Source organism: Ambystoma mexicanum, chromosome 12, assembly GCF_040938575.1.
Source record: "Ambystoma mexicanum isolate Mex_15411 chromosome 12, UKY_AmexF1_1, whole genome shotgun sequence".
In the NCBI taxonomy this organism is placed as follows: Eukaryota; Metazoa; Chordata; class Amphibia; order Caudata; family Ambystomatidae; genus Ambystoma; species Ambystoma mexicanum.
This window is the reverse complement of record NC_090936.1, coordinates 135227015-135244205: the sequence shown is the minus strand read 5'-3', so window position 1 is coordinate 135244205 and position 17191 is coordinate 135227015. Positions and strand designations below refer to the sequence as shown.

Here is a 17191-nt window from a genome sequence, read left to right as displayed (position 1 = left end):
GTTGAAGTCACCAGGAAAAACATGTTATCTCACTATGCCTTATGTGTTAAATTAGAAATCCCTGCAATTGATTTACCTCACACTGTCTCTCTTCATAAAAAGCCTCACTTATGATATTGTCCATATATAACATTAGGAACAATTCACAAACTGTACAGCAAAGTTTATTTGTCGGTTGGCTTACTCCCAACAACTTCTTTTTATGTTTCTTCCCATGATCCTCTCACTATCAGACTCATTGTGTTATGTCATTGTTAGTGATGTCACTAATTATGCAAATCAGGAGATCCTGGATTTTTTTTGCCCCCCCAGGGTCAAGCAAATCCTTGGGCCGGCCCTGGCTATCTATAGAAATGGGATCTTCTTCAGCTTAGTTAATATTATGCATTAATGTGATGAGCTCAAAATGAACTTAAGACATATAAAATACAAATAAATATACAATACACTATATTACATACTAAATCCATAAAATCTATAAAACGGATTCGTTCATTAAGATAAAACACACGTTTATTATCGTGTTCTTCAAATTCCTATCAATATGAATTAATTACTAATCATTTCAATTCAATTTCAGCATTAGTACAACTTGCTGCTTCCATATACAATGTAGAGCCATATGCAATGCCTTATTCTCAGAATTTAAACAATCATGCCATAAATTGTCATCTTGTATGCTGTCGTGGTGGTTAACAAATCCTCCTTGTACAGACATATACAGTGATCCCTTTTCCCTACACTCTGCTAAAACAGCTTCGGCTTAGGTTCTTCAGTGCTCTCTTCAAAGTACCTCCAAGATGGCAGCATGGCTAGCACATTTATGGGTATCTGTTTGTTGTCTATGCTTGCCAGCAAAGCACCACCTTCTGAGATTGGCACAACAAGATAGTCACTAAGAAACAGAAAGAGGACAGGTAGGGCCGCCCACTCTGGGCGGCTCGTGCTCTCATCGGCTGCTGTGTCCTGGGAGGCGGAAGTAAGCACTGACAGCGGCTCCAGGGCTGCTGGACCCACTGTTGCCGGCTGCAGCAGCCTCCCTGGCAGGGCAGGGCAGGGTCTGGTCTGGAGCGTCGCCGGGCTGTGCCTGCTCCATCCATTTACTGACATGTACTCGCCTTCGCTAGCTGCAGCATGACTTCTTCCCGAAGCATCAGCCGAGTTGGGCTGCGAGAGGAGGAGAACGGGGAGCTGGACGCGTCCCTCCAGCAAATGATCTCTGCTATAGTGGAAGAGAGGAGCCGCATCAGCATCCGCCACGAGATCAGCGGTCTAGGTAGGCAACTGCTATGTTTCTGGATTGACTGCCGACAAAATAGATTATTTTTGAGTTACTGTTAAAAGTACCTGCGGACAGAGAGGCTGCCGTCAGCTGGGGATCACGAGAAAGTGCCTCAGTATGCTGAGAGATTGACGAGTGTGGCAGAGACTATGATTTAGGGGAGAGTGTGATCTGCCATGAGTGTCTGCAGAGCAAAGGGTGGCAGAGAGAGAGGTACTTGTGAGATCAGTGGTGGTTTTGGTGAGTTAGCTGTTCAAGGGTCCTGTTTTAATTACATTGTGTTCTGTGAACTCAGAAAGCGACTCCCTGCGGTGTTACTACCGGGTAAATGACTGCTGGAAAATCGGGACAGTGGTTTTGACTGTCGCCACTGACTGCTTGCTCGGAGAGCGACTGTCTGCTGATAAAAAATAAAAACCTCTATGAGTGTGAGCCGATCTACGAGATTGGTAAACAGTGCTTCCATCAGCCAATCAATCATTGTCTGGTTTATGGAGTTTTTTTTTTTAAAGATCAGGTGAGGACAGTTCACGATTCCAAGTAAACTTCTGTAGCAGATGATTTGGCTGAATATACTAGTAAGAGCGTCATTGTCATTAGTCACTGGCACTGCGACTGAGAGGCCGGGATCCCCCGTGAATGACTGTACATCGGCAGGCTGAGTAACTTCTCGCAAGAGGTCTGGATTGTTGGCGAGTGGTCAAGAACCGAGACTGTATTCAAATGAGCAATTAAAACCAGCGCTAGTTAGTGATTCGTGTGTTAGAATAGAAGGCAGGGAATTGGATGGCTGGGCCCATCACTTAGTTGGATTCCTTGGGCTTCTGCAAAGCTGTACTTTTTATATCAGGTTTTTATGTGGGGCTTCATCCAAGATGCCTTCTTCTGCTAAACTATGTAGTAATATCTGCGATCACCCCATTTAATGCTCCCCAATTGATCAACATTGAAAGGATTAAGACATGAGTCAGTGTTCACTTCCCTCAAATTCTTACCATACCCTTGGACCAGTAATCTAGGGCTTTCTCTATCAAATGTTGTTTGCCCACTTCTAATCCAGGGGCTTGACGTCTTAACCATAAATGTCTCTTGCTTGTTTGTTTATGTGGTACTGCACACCAACACCGTAGGTAACCGGGCACAGCAGAAAGGATACAGCGCATATAAGGATAAAATAAAACAGGGAAAGGTGCAGTTAGGTTACAGAAGGGTGGAAGGATGCAGTAGATTACATGAATGTGTGGTACAATATACTAGACACTTTCATAATCAGATATGGGGTGGATCTTGCAGATGTCCAAGATTCATGTGACGTTACACCGTAGCCAATTTAGAGAGTTACGTCTGAAGCTGAAATAGGACTGATGAGTTCTGAGGTTCAGAGGTAGTGCATTCCATTGTTGTGCCGCTTTTACTGGGAAGCTACCTCCTCCTGATTTGGCTAACTTAAATCTGGGTATTTCTATACAGTGAAAATTGGCAGTTCTTGAAGGGTGGGTTGAGGTTTTTCTGGTATACAGTGCATAATGTGTATTTTTAAAAGAAGTGCCAGGGCCCATTGGAGGGAGAGTGGCTCCAGGACCACGCAGATAGTGATCATGTATGAGCAACTGCTGGGAGATCATCAGGCTGAGCAAAAGCCAGAGAGCATTGATGCCAGAAGATCAGGTGATTCAGTGAGTTATTACTTGGAGTGCTAACTGTCAGGTCCAGAAGTCACTCTCTTTCCTCTGGACCCTGACCATTTTTTTCCTCACTCAGTTAGTTGTAGGGGTGTACCGAATAGTAGATTTAAGTATTCAGCCAAATACCGAATAGTTGGACAAGTATTCGGCCAAAGCCGAATATGGAGCCGAATAGTTGCCTTTATAATAAAAAAAAGTTATGTAGACAAGAAAAATACTTTGTAGATGAAAAACCCACTTAAACTATATGTGCATCACATTTTTATCGCATTTCTTTGTTGTCTACAGAAGATGTTTGTGTAAACCATGAATGGAATACATTATCAGAATATAAACTGTTGGGCAGGCCCCAAGTAACCAAGACTAGCCCCCAAGTACAGTATGCATGTATGCAATTACTTTGAGGGGAGACTGGGATGAGTCTACTTGTACTGTCAAAGGTCCCTTTTGGGCCTTTCCCTTCTTTAGCTTTCTGGCTCCAGCATGACACTGGAACACAAAAGGAATGATTACATCAATTAGCACCTGTGAGAAATCAAAGGGTGTCTCACTAGTCCCCTGGGATCTCTCTCTCAACTGGCCAGGGCACTGTCATCGCCTTTGGATCTAGACCCTGGGGGTGGACAAGTGCAGGAGGATCCCCTGGGTGTGGGGTCCTCAGGGAGTGGAGGTGAGACAACCGATGGTGAGATGCAGTATTCTCCCTTTTCTCGTACCCATACCCCATCATATTTGTTAGGATTCTCCAACATCCTAACTCCCCACCGGCCCCCTTTCTACACAAACACTAGGTCGAGGAAGAGGGCCACTGAGATCAAAGAGGCTAACACTTGCATATCTCAGTGGACCTGTCCCACTAATCAGGTCAGGCAAAGTCAGGCACTTGATCTTAATCACATACATCTGATACCCATTAGCTCCCCCCCTCCCCCACATGGATAAAAGGCAGAGCACAGAGACACACTCTGAGCCAGGTGGAGCATGAGAAGGAGCAGATCTTCCGGGGTGAAGGCAAACCCACTGAAGCAGAGCGACCGATCGAGGGAATAGAGCGAAGGGTGGAGAAACCCTGAAGTTCCCTGTAGTAGTTTGTTGCCACTGGGAAAGCATGATGGATACACGTGGAAAGCCAAATCCCAGACAAGAAGAAACCTGCACTGTAGTTCAAGGACTGCAGCGACCCTCTCGGGTGAACGATGGAGATGGGGGTAGTGAGGACAAGCCTGTGGTATTAACCTTGACTCGTAAATTAAAGCTGCAAAGACAAGAAAGGAATGCACACAGCCGGTGAGTTAGCAAAAGACTTTTGTGTCAACGAAAGATTGAAGCCGTAACACTTTATCTTACAATTGAAGGTTGCGCACATGCTGATGAAAACAAGCAAACCAGTATTGAACTTTAAATTAATGATAACTGTGAAACCATTGATACCGAGTAGCTGAGTGGTCCGACGAAAGGAAGTAGCCCACTTAAAGTCTCTGCGAAATGCTTAATGTCTTGATATAAAGTGAACAAACTCTGAAATGTGCCATGGTCAAGATTAATCTAGACGAAAGGGGAGGTTGAAAGGTGATTGCTTTAAGAGGAAGATTTCTTTAAACTTTTGTGCTTGTGGTAATGAACTACCAAGACCAAAAGACACTGGGGCAAATAAGATAAGGGAGAGTTGAAATTAAAGTCAAAGTGGTCCTGCGGAGGCCTATGGTAAAAGCATCGCACATTCAAAAGTCTTTGACATCAGAGGAAGGTCCGAGCCCGGCTGAGGGAGACGGAAAGCGTGATATAAATTATGAGAAGGGAACCCCTAATGAATGTGAATAAAGCTGGGGGAAAGGAACCCCTGGAAGTGCTGTGATTGTGAGGTCCGAGACTGGCTGAAGGAGAAATACATTGAATCATGTACCTTTTGGTTGCAAGGTCTGAGCCCGACAGAGGGAGACCTACGTGAACTATTGTTGCCTTGAGAGATCCGGGTCCGACAGAGTGAGACCTTTGTGAACTTTTGTTGAACTGTGAAAGAACTTTTGGAACACTAGAATAAGTGACTTTAACGTGGAAGGCCAAGCCGGCCTCGACCCATAACTGCCTTTTGTTTATAACATGAGCCAGAGTGTGTCATCCTTTTTACGGGGCTGCCTTACTCGGTGCTGTCCAACGTGGAGAGGAGAACGTACTCTGCCATCTTGATCTTTTATGTTACAACACAGACTTTCCTTTGCATACACTTTTCCCTGTACACACTTTTTGTACAAGAGATAGGGCAGGTATTAGGTTTTGTTAGTATGGGCCGTTTTGATATGACAAAAACTGACTAGGACTGTGTTTTCTTTATTATTTGATGGTAGGGACTACTCCCATCATAGCTGTGGGGCAAAGGAGTGTTTTCAAACACCAAGAATTTAATAAAGGTTTTGAAACTTTTAACTCTTGTGTCAGTGTCATACTTGTGATACCATGCCTCCCTTACACACCCTGCTAACTGCTGAAATGCTACTGAATATAAACCTTTGGGGTGTTAAAGCCATGCCTTCTACCTCTGGCACTGAGGCATTTGGAAAATGGATTTTAATGTATAAATTAGTATTTTGCTTTGTTTTTCCCGGTGGGGTATTGTGTGTGGTTTTTTGGGGCATGGTAAATGACGCCAGTTAAAAATATATAGGGAATAATGAGTCCTCATGGTTTTCAACAGACCTTACAGGGAAGGGATATTGCTGCTTTTCAGAACTTTTTAATTGGCATGTGCATGCTTATTTTACTCTTTTGCTTCACTTGTACATCCATTTGGTCCAATGTTTCTAAATTGTAAGCTTGTACCACCTCCTCATCATTATTATACAGATATCCCACTTTTTTAACCATCTAATGTCGGGAGTAATATTTATGCTGCCACAGACTGGGGCATTTTGGTTACACCTATTTCTTTGTAAAACTCCTTATCCTTTGGATAGCCACATTCTTTAGTAACATCTGTCACTTTTACCCAATTTAAAAGGGCTCATTTTGGCAACTGAGGCAGTTGCAGGGCAGGAATTGTAACCTATGTTTCGTTATTACAAGCACATCTAAGGTGCAGGCACATTGTCCACTTAGACATCTTACTTGCTTCATATCCTTAGTGTGCAGGCTGAATACAGTTTCTTTCTACAGGCACACTACCCCCTGAGCTATTTTACTCAGTGTCTGGAATTTCCTGGATCCCCACAGCATTTGTGTTAATCCACTTGGATGGGAATTGGTGGAGTGGAACCTGTAACTTTCAGATTACTCACACAGGTCATCAGCAAATCAATAAGCCTCTAAACAAAATGTTCCCATAGTGTCTTGGTAAACTGTTGTTTCAGCTCAATGGTTTTCAACTGCAAAATGCACATTAAAAATATTGAAAGTTTAGCGTCTGCTCAGCAGACCACCAGATTAAACTATGTCCAGCCCATGAAGAGTTGAGACTTTGTTTGCACTTTCACCCCCCTGCTCTGTCTGCATTCAATCAAATAAAGTGACATCAGCATTTGTTTAATGAACTATTTAAAGGATTAACATGGCATTCCTGAATGTTTCCAAGTCAAAGCAGTACTTGATGTATTTTGTTAGGGAAACTATTCGGCTTCGAGTGAAAATTAAGAGTGAATTCAGGCACAAACTCAGTGCATCATTGGAAGACACTAGGGGGTTAACTTTGAGATGGCTTGATATAACGGCAATTGAAATAAGAGTGAAACCATGTAATGTGACAGTGACTGATGCATTAATTTACAAATAAAGGTTTTAAAAAAAGAGAATTAAGCCAAATATCTCATTTTCAGCCAGAATTCGGCCAAATAATTATTCAAAGCTGAATTTCAGTACACCCCTATTTACTTCCCCTGCTCCATGTAAGATCAGAGTCCTGTTTGAATGTAAGGGGTGCTATGAACTCATAAAGTGACTCAGAGAGAGTTAGAAATAGGTAATTTTATCGCATACGTATTCCACAGAAGTACTAGTACTGGCCCCAAGCAATGTCCAGCATATTTGGAGTTGCAGATGTAAATTCTGCTTGTTGATGGGTGGACCCACCCTGCTGTGGGGATGCTGCCAGTTAATAAACTAGTAGAGTTGTGCTGACATCATGAAGGCTTACTGCAGCACTGTGCTGGTATGGCAGGGTTGTCGGCAAGCACAGGCATCTCCTGGCTAATTATCGATGAAAAAGAGCAATTTGCACAGTGGCCTGGTCATCAGCTTCATTCATGACAACCCACTAGAGATGCAGAGTGATATGTCCCACACACACTGATGTTTCTTCATGTGTCGCAATTTCTGGCTGACGAATATTAATGTTAAAGTTGCAGAAACACAGATCACAATCAAACTGACTCTCAGACCTGGCAGGTATCAGTAAATGTGAGGGCTATTTATATGCACCACACCGCCTTCTGAATTCTAACATGTTCGTAAACAGAATCTTTAAAAGATTTCCCCCTGAACTTTCTCGGAATTGGGATGCTTATTTGTGAATTGTTACAAAGGGGGTCTGATGTGGAGCATAGTTAATATGTGCTCCTGTTTCAAACTACAGTTCAGGTTAATGGACAATCCTAAACCAAATAGCTTTCAATAAGCTTCCTTCCCTCGTTTACCAATTGAGATATAAATAGTACCGCAGGATTCCATGCTTTCTACTTTCCAGGTATGTCTTCTGAATATCCATTGTAATGCATTGTACAACAGCGAGTCAACCCAAAATAATTGGGGATTCTCACTTTTTCCTCTGACTCTGCTGATGGAGCGCTCATGTCCAGTCAGTTAACCGCCCTAACGGCTCTGGGTGGACCAACAAGGCATAGAACGTTCTACACTACACTCAATCAGTTCCAGACATATCCCATCACTCACTCTGACCTCACACTTCCAGGCACACATGGTGGAGGAAAAGGTAGAAGTCGTATGCCATTTCTGAGAAAGATCAAGGGGGAATTCATTTAAGAATTCTGGGTGGCTGTTCACGTTTTCTAAACATGTCTTCATGTCTGTCCCTCCGATATAAGCATATTAGTGAGTGTACAAGGACCCCAACCCCATCTGCGTCAAACTGTTTTGGTGCGGTCTATTGGAATGATGTAGTACCCAAGGGTACACTTGTATGCAGTGCTTCAAATAGGCAGGAGGCACTTGCTGGTCCTGAGTTCCTGCACTTCTTTTATTTGAAAGTCATAGTATAGCCCTCCCGCCCCCGTTCATCAGGAAAGCAATCCCTTTTTGGGGAGAGCACCAGCACTTTTCAACCATAAGCAGGTGCTCAGGTATAAACTGGATCAAGAGGGTTCAGTTCTGGCTTCTTGAGTGCATGATGGACATGTGGTGTGCAGTTAGTTGTATGTAAAACATGAAACTGTAATTATTGTTTCGAAAATATATGTGGATTTTAAGCATATATCGTGTGCCTACCAATGTACAGAATAGGATGGGAAATGCAAACAATGCGCCCCTTTCATCTCGAGTAGACATTAAGTGAGCGGGATGCCCTTATAAGTATTCCATGCGTAGAATAAACAGTTTTTTTTAATTGTACTGTTTGCTTAATGTTAAGAATGGTGAACTAGAAACAGCAGCACTAACAATGGAAGCCGGGTATTTTCCTTTTTATTTTCAGCTCGAAAATGTGACAAATAACATGCGCAATCCCCTTTTGTGTTAAACATGAGATGCTTCCATTCAATACACAACCCATTTTGATAGGATATGGCCATGCGTCGGCCTCCTTCACTCAAGTATAGCACAATGAATACGTTTATCGTATATGTGTGCTTTGGTAACCTGTTATACTCGCCTTTAAAATCGCGCACGTTATATTATTTGAAGCCCGCGGGCAGTCTGCCAATATAATAGCGGGGAATAGGCTCACGCGCTGCGCTCACAATGTATATGGCCCAACCCCTGGTTTGTTTTGTTTGTAGTGTGTGAGTCGCGTTGTGATCCCTCAGAGGCGTGCCCGTGTGAGTGAGGCAGGTGTTTACTAGGACTGCCAGAGACCGGGCTCTGTTATGAGCACATTCCTCATCGCGGCAGCGTGACGCAGGGGCTCACGCGGCCGCCACTTGCCCTGGCTGCAAGGCACGGTGACGTCATTGCCGCGGCCTCGCCGGCTGACTGAGGTAACGTCGAGGTGCGACAAAAAGGTTCCGTCCCGACGCCGAGCTCGCTGCACCTGACAAGCAAACGCGATTTCGTCTTGGAAAACCTCAAAAGCAGCATGTGAAGTGTTCCCACGAGGGTTTCACATTCTTGCCACACTTGAAAGTCGCGTAAATGCAATTTTATTTCACCGGCGCACGCTGCGATTTTGGTTTTGTGTCCAATGTGTCTTGTGTAGGAATGTAGAACGCGTAGGCTTAATGAAAAGCAAACAAGATAGTTCACAGACTCGGCGATGTTTATCTTCCTTATTCGCTAAAGGCTGAAGCTTAAAATAGCTGGTTTTGTGTCTCTGACGTCTATGGGGTAGCTTTCAGGCATTTGTATTGTGACATATCGTGTTTACCCCCATATCGTCAGCCTGTCAATACATGTATGTGCATAAAATAACTACTATTTCCGTGGTACACACCAAAAACTGAATTTGGTTCCGTTTCAAAATAGCCCTACAAATACAGGATACTTTTCATGCGGAATATATTATGCACAAAGCAACAATGTTCAGCTCCTTCTAAATTAATGAAAATAAGTGTATAATACCAACTGAATAAAATGGGCCACATCTTTTTTTAAATACAGTGTTGGTGATGTGAGGCCCCACTACCTCCCTTTTCTGGCAGCATACTCTTGCCCTCCTTCATCCTCAGCCACTTGCTCACCTATCGCAGAAATAGATATATATATATTTTCAACTTTTTGGGAGTCATTTTCATTTGATTGTACTTGCAGAAAGGGGGCCGCCTCTATGTAAAAGGTCCCCCACGTGATATTTTAAAACTTTCAAACAAGGAGTGATGAAGTGTAAAACGCAGACACAATGACCCTGATTCACAGAACGATTTCATATGGGATTGCGCCATTATAAAACACTTCTGTGAATCAGGCCCAATGCCTTTTAGCCTTATTTTGCTTCTACTTGTTTTTAAGAAGCGTACAGCTTCCCACAATTAATGATTTGAGGAGGCATGTACACTGGATTCCGATGTAATTCATTGGCACTGGCAGCGTGAATATCTCATAGGGTGGCCAACCATCCCATAATTTGCAGGACTGTCCCGATTTTACTGTCCTGTCTCCTACCATAGGAGTCCCACTTCCCCCCCCAAGTCTATCCGCGACTGGGGACAAGTCCCGACTTTGCTCCTCTAAGCAGGATTAGCTGCTCACAGTCTTCAGCTCGGAGTTCCTTTCCACTTCTTATGTGATACAAGTTCAGGGAAGCACAGGAGCTTTTCTTAGGATCTAATTTTGTGTTAGCGACGTATAATTGGTTATCGATGAAAGGTTGATGGCCCAGGCACTGGTGCATGGTGCCTCAATAAGGTTTATTATCCCTCAAGAGCTGAGAATGGTGGGTGATAATACATTGGGGCGGGATGGGAGGGGGCATAATGCTGCATGCTGGGTAAAATCATGACTCGAGCAAATGACCTCATCAGCCCTGCAAAATGTTCCACCAAACAATTTCTCACCAACCATATTTCCCACTTTGTTATGTTGATGTATACTGCACACCGCTACCATTTGCATAGTCTCCAGGCGCTCGCGTGGCTCTGTAAGAAAGTATGTGGGGTAGGTTAATGAGGGAAGAGGGATAGGATAGAGGTTGTGCTCTTCTGGTGATGGTCTCAGAACCAGGAGAAACTGACGTCTGTGCATGTCTGCTTTCTGAGTGTGCATTGTTTGCCCTGTTATTGTTATTTTGCATTTATATAGCGCCTTATATACCATTGGTATGGTCTGAAGGTGCTGGTAGGTTGAACGCCCTTGGGAACCGAAGTTCCGATCAGTAAAGAGAGTCGAAAAGGTGCATGTGGGCACTGGGTATGTGTGCAGCTCGTGCGGTAGCAGTGTAATAGCTGCTTCTTAGCGGTAGGTGTGGTGGTTGAGAGATCAGGAGTATGTGTTAGTTCTGGCAGGATTTATCCAGAGCGGAGGTGGCTGCGTTAGGCCTGAGGAGAACGCCTGGCTGGGGGGTGAGTAACCAGCAGGGTTTACTTAGAATGATGTGGAGTGAGCGGCGGATGTTGGTATGAGAACATTTATACCGAATGGTGTCATAGTATCTTTGTGTTCTAGTTGAGTGGTGATGTAAAGGAGAGAGTAAGCGTGGTGATGTGATATGGTGGGTTGTATGGTCTTTCAAACGTTCTCTGTATTCAACCATACTATATACATCACTTATATGCGCTCCAGTCCGTTCCATGCACTCCTATCCACTCATGCATCGCAGTCTGCTCGATACCCTCTGGTCTGTTCCACGCACTCATGCATTCCGCCTCCTCCCACGCGCTCGAGTCTGCTCTGCGCACTCCAGTCGGCCCCACGCATGTACTCTTGTCTGTCTTTCACATGTAATATACATTCACCTGTTTTACGCACTCATTCCCTCTACGCACTCATCCCCTCTACGCACTCATCCCTCTACGCACTCATCTGCCCCCGCACTCATCCGTTTTAAGCACATATATCCATCTCTATACTCACCTGTTCTATGGCTTCATCCGTTATGTACACTCCTCCTTAGTGTACCCTTATTTGCTCGTCCACTATCAACTCAATCAATTAATCTCCCCTATAAAGTCATCAGGTCATATACAATCATCCGCTCTATCCACTCATCCGCCCTATCCACTCATCCGCCCTATCCACTCATCCGCCCTATCCACTCATCCGCCCTATCCACTCATCCGCTCTATCCACTCATTGGCCGTATACGCACTCATTGGCCGTATACGCACTCATCCCCTCTACGCGCTCATCCCTTTGCGCGCTCATCCCTTTGCGCGCTCATCCCTTTGCGCGCTCATCCCTTTGCGCGCTCATCCCCTCTACGCGCTCGTCCCCTCTACGCGCTCGTCCTTTCTACGCGCTCGTCCTTTCTACGCGCTCGTCCTTTCTACGCGCTCGTCCCTTTTACGCGCTCGTCCCTTTTACGCGCTCGTCCCTTTTACGCGCTCGTCCCTTTTACGCGCTCGTCCCTTTTACGCACTCGTCCCTTTTACGCACTCGTCCCTTTTACGCACTCGTCCCTTTTACGCACTCGTCCCTTTTACGCACTCGTCCCTTTTACGCACTCTCCCTTTTACGCACTCTCCCTTTTACGCACTCTCCCTTTTACGCACTCTCCCTTTTACGCACTCTCCCTTTTACGCACTCTCCCTTTTACGCACTCTCCCTTTTACGCACTCTCCCTTTTACGCACTCTCCCTTTTACGCACTCTCCCTTTTACGCACTCTCCCTTTTACGCACTCTCCCTTTTACGCACTCTCCCTTTTACGCACTCTCCCTTTTACGCACTCTCCCTTTTACGCACTCTCCCTTTTACGCACTCTCCCTTTTACGCACTCTCCCTTTTACGCACTCTCCCTTTTACGCACTCTCCCTTTTACGCACTCTCCCTTTTACGCACTCTCCCTTTTACGCACTCTCCCTTTTACGCACTCTCCCTTTTACGCACTCATCCCTTTTGTGCACTCATCCCTTTTACGCACTCAACAGCAATATGCTGTTCCATATATTCATCGCTACACTCATCTGTTCTATACTTTCAGCCGTTCTGTACACTCATCCTCACTGTACACTCATCCCCACTGTACACTTATCGACTCGTCGGCTCGGTCTACTCATCCACTCTATCCCGTCATCTGCCTTATTCACTCATCCGCTCTGTCCACTCATCAGCTCTATCCCGTCATCCGCTCCTGCTCCATTCACTCATCCACTCTATCTACTCATCCACTCTATCTACTCATCCGTTCTATCCACTCATCCTCTCTATCTACTCATCTATTCTATCCACTCGTCTACTTTATCTACTGGTCTGCTCTATACATTCGTTCGCTCTATGCACTCATCCGCTCGATACGCTCATCCACTCCATACATTCATCCGTTCTATCAACTCATCCGCTCTATCCAATCGTCTGCTCTATCCACTCGTCAGCTCTCTCCACTCGTTCGCTCTAACCCCTTGTCTGCTCTATATATTTATCAGTCATATACATTGATCGGCTCAATACACTCATCCGTTCTATACACTCATTTGTTCTATGCACTCATCCGCTCTATATATTCGCCAGGTATGTACATTCATCTGCTCCAGTGATCTAGATACTCTCCGCATTCGCCAGGTCTGTACATTCATCTGTTCCAGCGATCTACTCACTCTCTGTGTTTCCATATTCATCTGTTATCCATACTCATGTGCTCTACATACTCCTCCGTTTCACATACCCATCAGTTCTACATACTTATCCGCTGTACGCTCATCCTTTCCGGATATTCAACTGTTTTACGCTGTTCTTCCACTCAATCATTCTTCCACTCAGCGCATTCCTTTTGTTCTATCTGATTTATCCATTCTAACTAATTCATCCACGCCATTAGTTTCGTTAGCTTCGTATGCATTCTGGTTATTCCAGGAGTTTAAATCACTTTACTGTTTCCGTATGATTTACTCATATTAACTCTTTCACTGCTTTGATCTACTTTTTCGTTTAATTCTGTTTGCCCTTCTAGGTTATATTAGGGTTATTGGCTGTTAGTTCCTCGCATCAGGTGGTTAGATGGATTAGTGTCCTTGAGTTGCTGTTGGACTGTTTGGGTTAGTTTGGTACGGGTTGGTTTTAGGGGAAGAGCCAGGTTTTCAGCAGTTTGCGTAAGGACTTTAAATCTTCGGTTAGGCAGATGTGGGGTGGGAGTGAGTTCCATAGTGTTTGGGCCAAGGCTGAGAATGATGATCCGCCTAACCTGGTTGAGTTTGTCTTCGGTATGACTAGGAGACCGGCTGAGCTTGATCTTAGGGTGCGTGGAGGGTGGTAGATGGGAGATGCACAAGGTTTTGAAAGTCACTCTTCAGGCTACTGGAAGCCAGTGCAGCGTTTTAAGGGCTGGGGAGATGTGGTCTCTTGGGCCGAGCGCAAGTAGCAATTTGGCTGCCACGTTTTGTGCCCTTTGGAGTTTGTACGCGTGGACTCCGAGGTATAGGGGGTTTGCGTAGTCTAGTCTTGATATAACGATTGATTGGACCGCAGAGAGTCTGTTGGGAAAGGAGAGATATGGAAAGATGCGCCTAAGGGTTTTAAGGTGGTAGTGGCAGGACTTTGAGACGTTGTTGACTTGGCGCAAGAGAGTTAGATCAGAGTCAAGGGTGCATCCAAGATTTTTCACTGAGTTGGAGGGGGTCAGTGAGTTGCCCATGGCGGATGGCCAGGGTAGTGGGTGTGGAAGAAGTTTGGGGTTGCCACATAACATGATTTCGGTTTTGGAGGGGTTTAACAGGAGGTGGCTTTGGGTCATCCAGAGTTCTATGTCAAGGAGGCAGGAGGCCAGGTCAGGTCGGTAGATGGGTTTTGAGCTCAGGAGCTTTAGAATGGTTACCAGTCATTTGGTCGAAAACCAAATGATCGAATGCCATTTGGTCGAATGCCAAATGGCCGAAAAAATGGTCTATTATTTATTTATTTTATGGGGGGTTCCCCCCTAATCCCCCTTTTTCTTTATAATTTTTTTTTTACCAACCGAAACGAAAAAAAATAAATAAAAAAATGTGACCTTTTTTTTTCCGACCAATTGGTATTCGACCAAATGGTCATTCGATCTTTTATTTTCGACGAAATGACTGGACACCCTTTAGAATTAGTTGAGTGTCGTCGGCGTAGTTGTAGCACAGGATGTTGTGCAAACGAATTATTGGTGGGAGGGTGATCAAGTAGATATTGAACAGGAGGGCGGATAGGCATGCTCCTTGTGGGGGCTTGGGAGGTATAGGTGGAGAGTATCGTTATTTGGTACCGATCTTTGAGGAATGAACCTATCCATTTAAGAGCGGTTCCACAAATTCCTAGGGAGTAGAGGCGGTCTAGGAGGATTGAGTGATTGATTGAGTCAAAGGCGGCGGATAGGTCAAGAAGGATTAGTGCCGCGCATCCCGCGGAGCCTGCAGTCATTTTAAGGTCATCCCAAATTGAGGTTAGGGTGGTTTCAGTTCCGTGCCGTGCTCTGAAATCTGATTGAGCGGGGTCTAGAAGATTGTTGGCTTCGACAAAGGCATTTAGTTGGGAGTAGGCAGTTCGGTCTATGAGTTTGGCAAGGAATCTGGTGTTTGAGATGGGGCGGTAGTTTTTGGGCTCGAGAGGGTCGAGCCAAGGCTTTTTAATTAGAGGTTTGACATGAACCATTTTGAATGCGTCGGGAAAGATACCAGAGGACAGGGAGGCGTTTATGATGGATCTTGCGTGTTCACCTGCGCAGGTGGAGGCGAAAATTTCTTTGGGGGTTGTGGCTGGGCAAGAGTCCAGTGGTGAGCCAGATGGTTTACGGGCAGATAGAAATTTGAGAAATTGCTCTGGTGATATTGGACTAAAGGATTCAAACGTTGGTTGAGTAGTGGTCTCTGGTGGGGCGGCCGGTATGGGGGGGGGAAATTGGTTGGGGGATGTAAGAGGGCCAGTTTGGTGGTTAAAGTATTTGTTCTTTCAAGAGCTGTTGTGAAAAAGTGGAGGGAGAGTGAGTCACACAGTGATTGTGAGGGAGTCGGGACGGTCGTGTTGCAAGCCGGGTTGGAGAATTCAGAGATGATTTTGTGGAGTTCTTTGCTTGGATTTTTGCAGTTTAGGATTCGGGAGTTGTAGTGGGCTTTTTTTGCTTTCCGGATTTCGGCCTTGTACTGATAAAGGTGTCGGGCCAAGGTGGCCCTATTCTCATGGGTTTTTGTCTTTCTGCCATTTGCGTTCTAGGTATTTATATAGTTGTTTAGTGACCTTCAAATCAGGAGTGAACCATCTGGGGAAGTTGCCACGGCGGGCTGAGGGGCTTGCAAGGGGGTGCGAGCCGCATCAGCAATGCGTTGAGCCATGAGTCAAAGGCGTCGGGGGTTATTTGTTTGTTGAGTTGGCAGGTAGTTGGTGGAGACTGGAGAAGTGCGTCGGCTAGGTCCGGGACGATTATTATTTTTTTCCAGCATTTGTGTAGATTCGGAGGTTCAGATTCGAGTACGGGAAGGGGGTCGGGTGAGTGAATGGTGAACGAGAGAATGAAGTGATCGGACCAGAATGAATCGGGATGTTGGAACTGGGATTGTTGTGTCCCGAAAGGTATTGGCCAGTGTCTGGGTTGTTTTCAGCTGTTTATTCATGTGATGGATGTGTGGCTAGTGTGTAGTATGGCTGGTCCTTTGTACATGTGTGGTACATGGGAGGTTTGCTGGAGAGGAGCAAGGAGCAGGGCGTGGATAGTAAGGAGCTGGGCAGCAGGATTTTAAGTAATGGCAAGATTCGAACAGTGGCAAACATCGGAGTGCAGCAGCATCTAAAACAGTGGCAGACTTCACAGGGCAGCTAGATTCATCCCAGTAGTAGCCTGAGTACAGCAAGATTTAAAGCAGTAGCACATTCACAGGTTAGCTAGAATCAACTTTGTGACAAAGTATGGGGCCATTGAGTACCAAAAGAGTAACCTTTTTGTTTTTTTAAGGGATTTTCTCTCTGCTTTTCAGGCGTATTTTCTCAAGTAAATTGTCTAAGACCCAAATCGCATCACTGCCCTCCACAGAGTTATGACATCGGACCCGAATGGCAAGAGTGGTGATCAGATGTGATCCGCAATAATGCCCATCAAGATGAATATTTGTCAGTATGATGGAGATCAGCAATGCTGGCAGCCACCAGGGGTTTGCACCAATGCTCCTCTGACATAGTTGGCAATACCGAAGAGCAGGTTGTGGATTTGCTGTAATAGTCAACTGGCAGGCGATTTGGAATGAGTGCAGGGAAGGAATTGGAATTATTGACTTTATGCAATATTATTAATACCAGTGGTCTGGATCGGCCCTAAAGATCTCATGCAGGATTACCAAAAACTACAAATCATACAGCTTCTACGTTACAAACCATAATCGTTTTGCTTGCATCACAGCCCATTAAAAGTCCTTTCTTAGATTTTCTCACGCTCCTCTTGACCTTTGCCCTGTAAGGGTAAGTGCTCTGATATCCATTATTGTGCTCTCTGTGTGTTTAAAAAATTCTTTATTCTCCATTTGTTGCTC

General features: G+C 45.0%; 1 protein-coding gene across 2 annotated transcripts in view; it reads left to right on the top strand.

Annotated features, from left to right (window-relative positions):
• The first annotated feature begins 938 nt into the window (after positions 1–938).
• KIAA0930 (KIAA0930 ortholog) overlaps positions 939–17191 on the top strand; it is a 1042143-nt gene continuing 1025890 nt past the window's right edge. The window contains exon 1 of one of the 2 annotated variants that reach the window (XM_069628175.1): positions 939–1276. In XM_069628175.1, the coding sequence (XP_069484276.1) occupies positions 1135–1276 (142 nt within the window). In that variant the 5' untranslated portion in view covers positions 939–1134. The remainder of the gene's footprint in view (positions 1277–17191) is intronic. The other variant, XM_069628174.1, reaches the window with a different exon arrangement.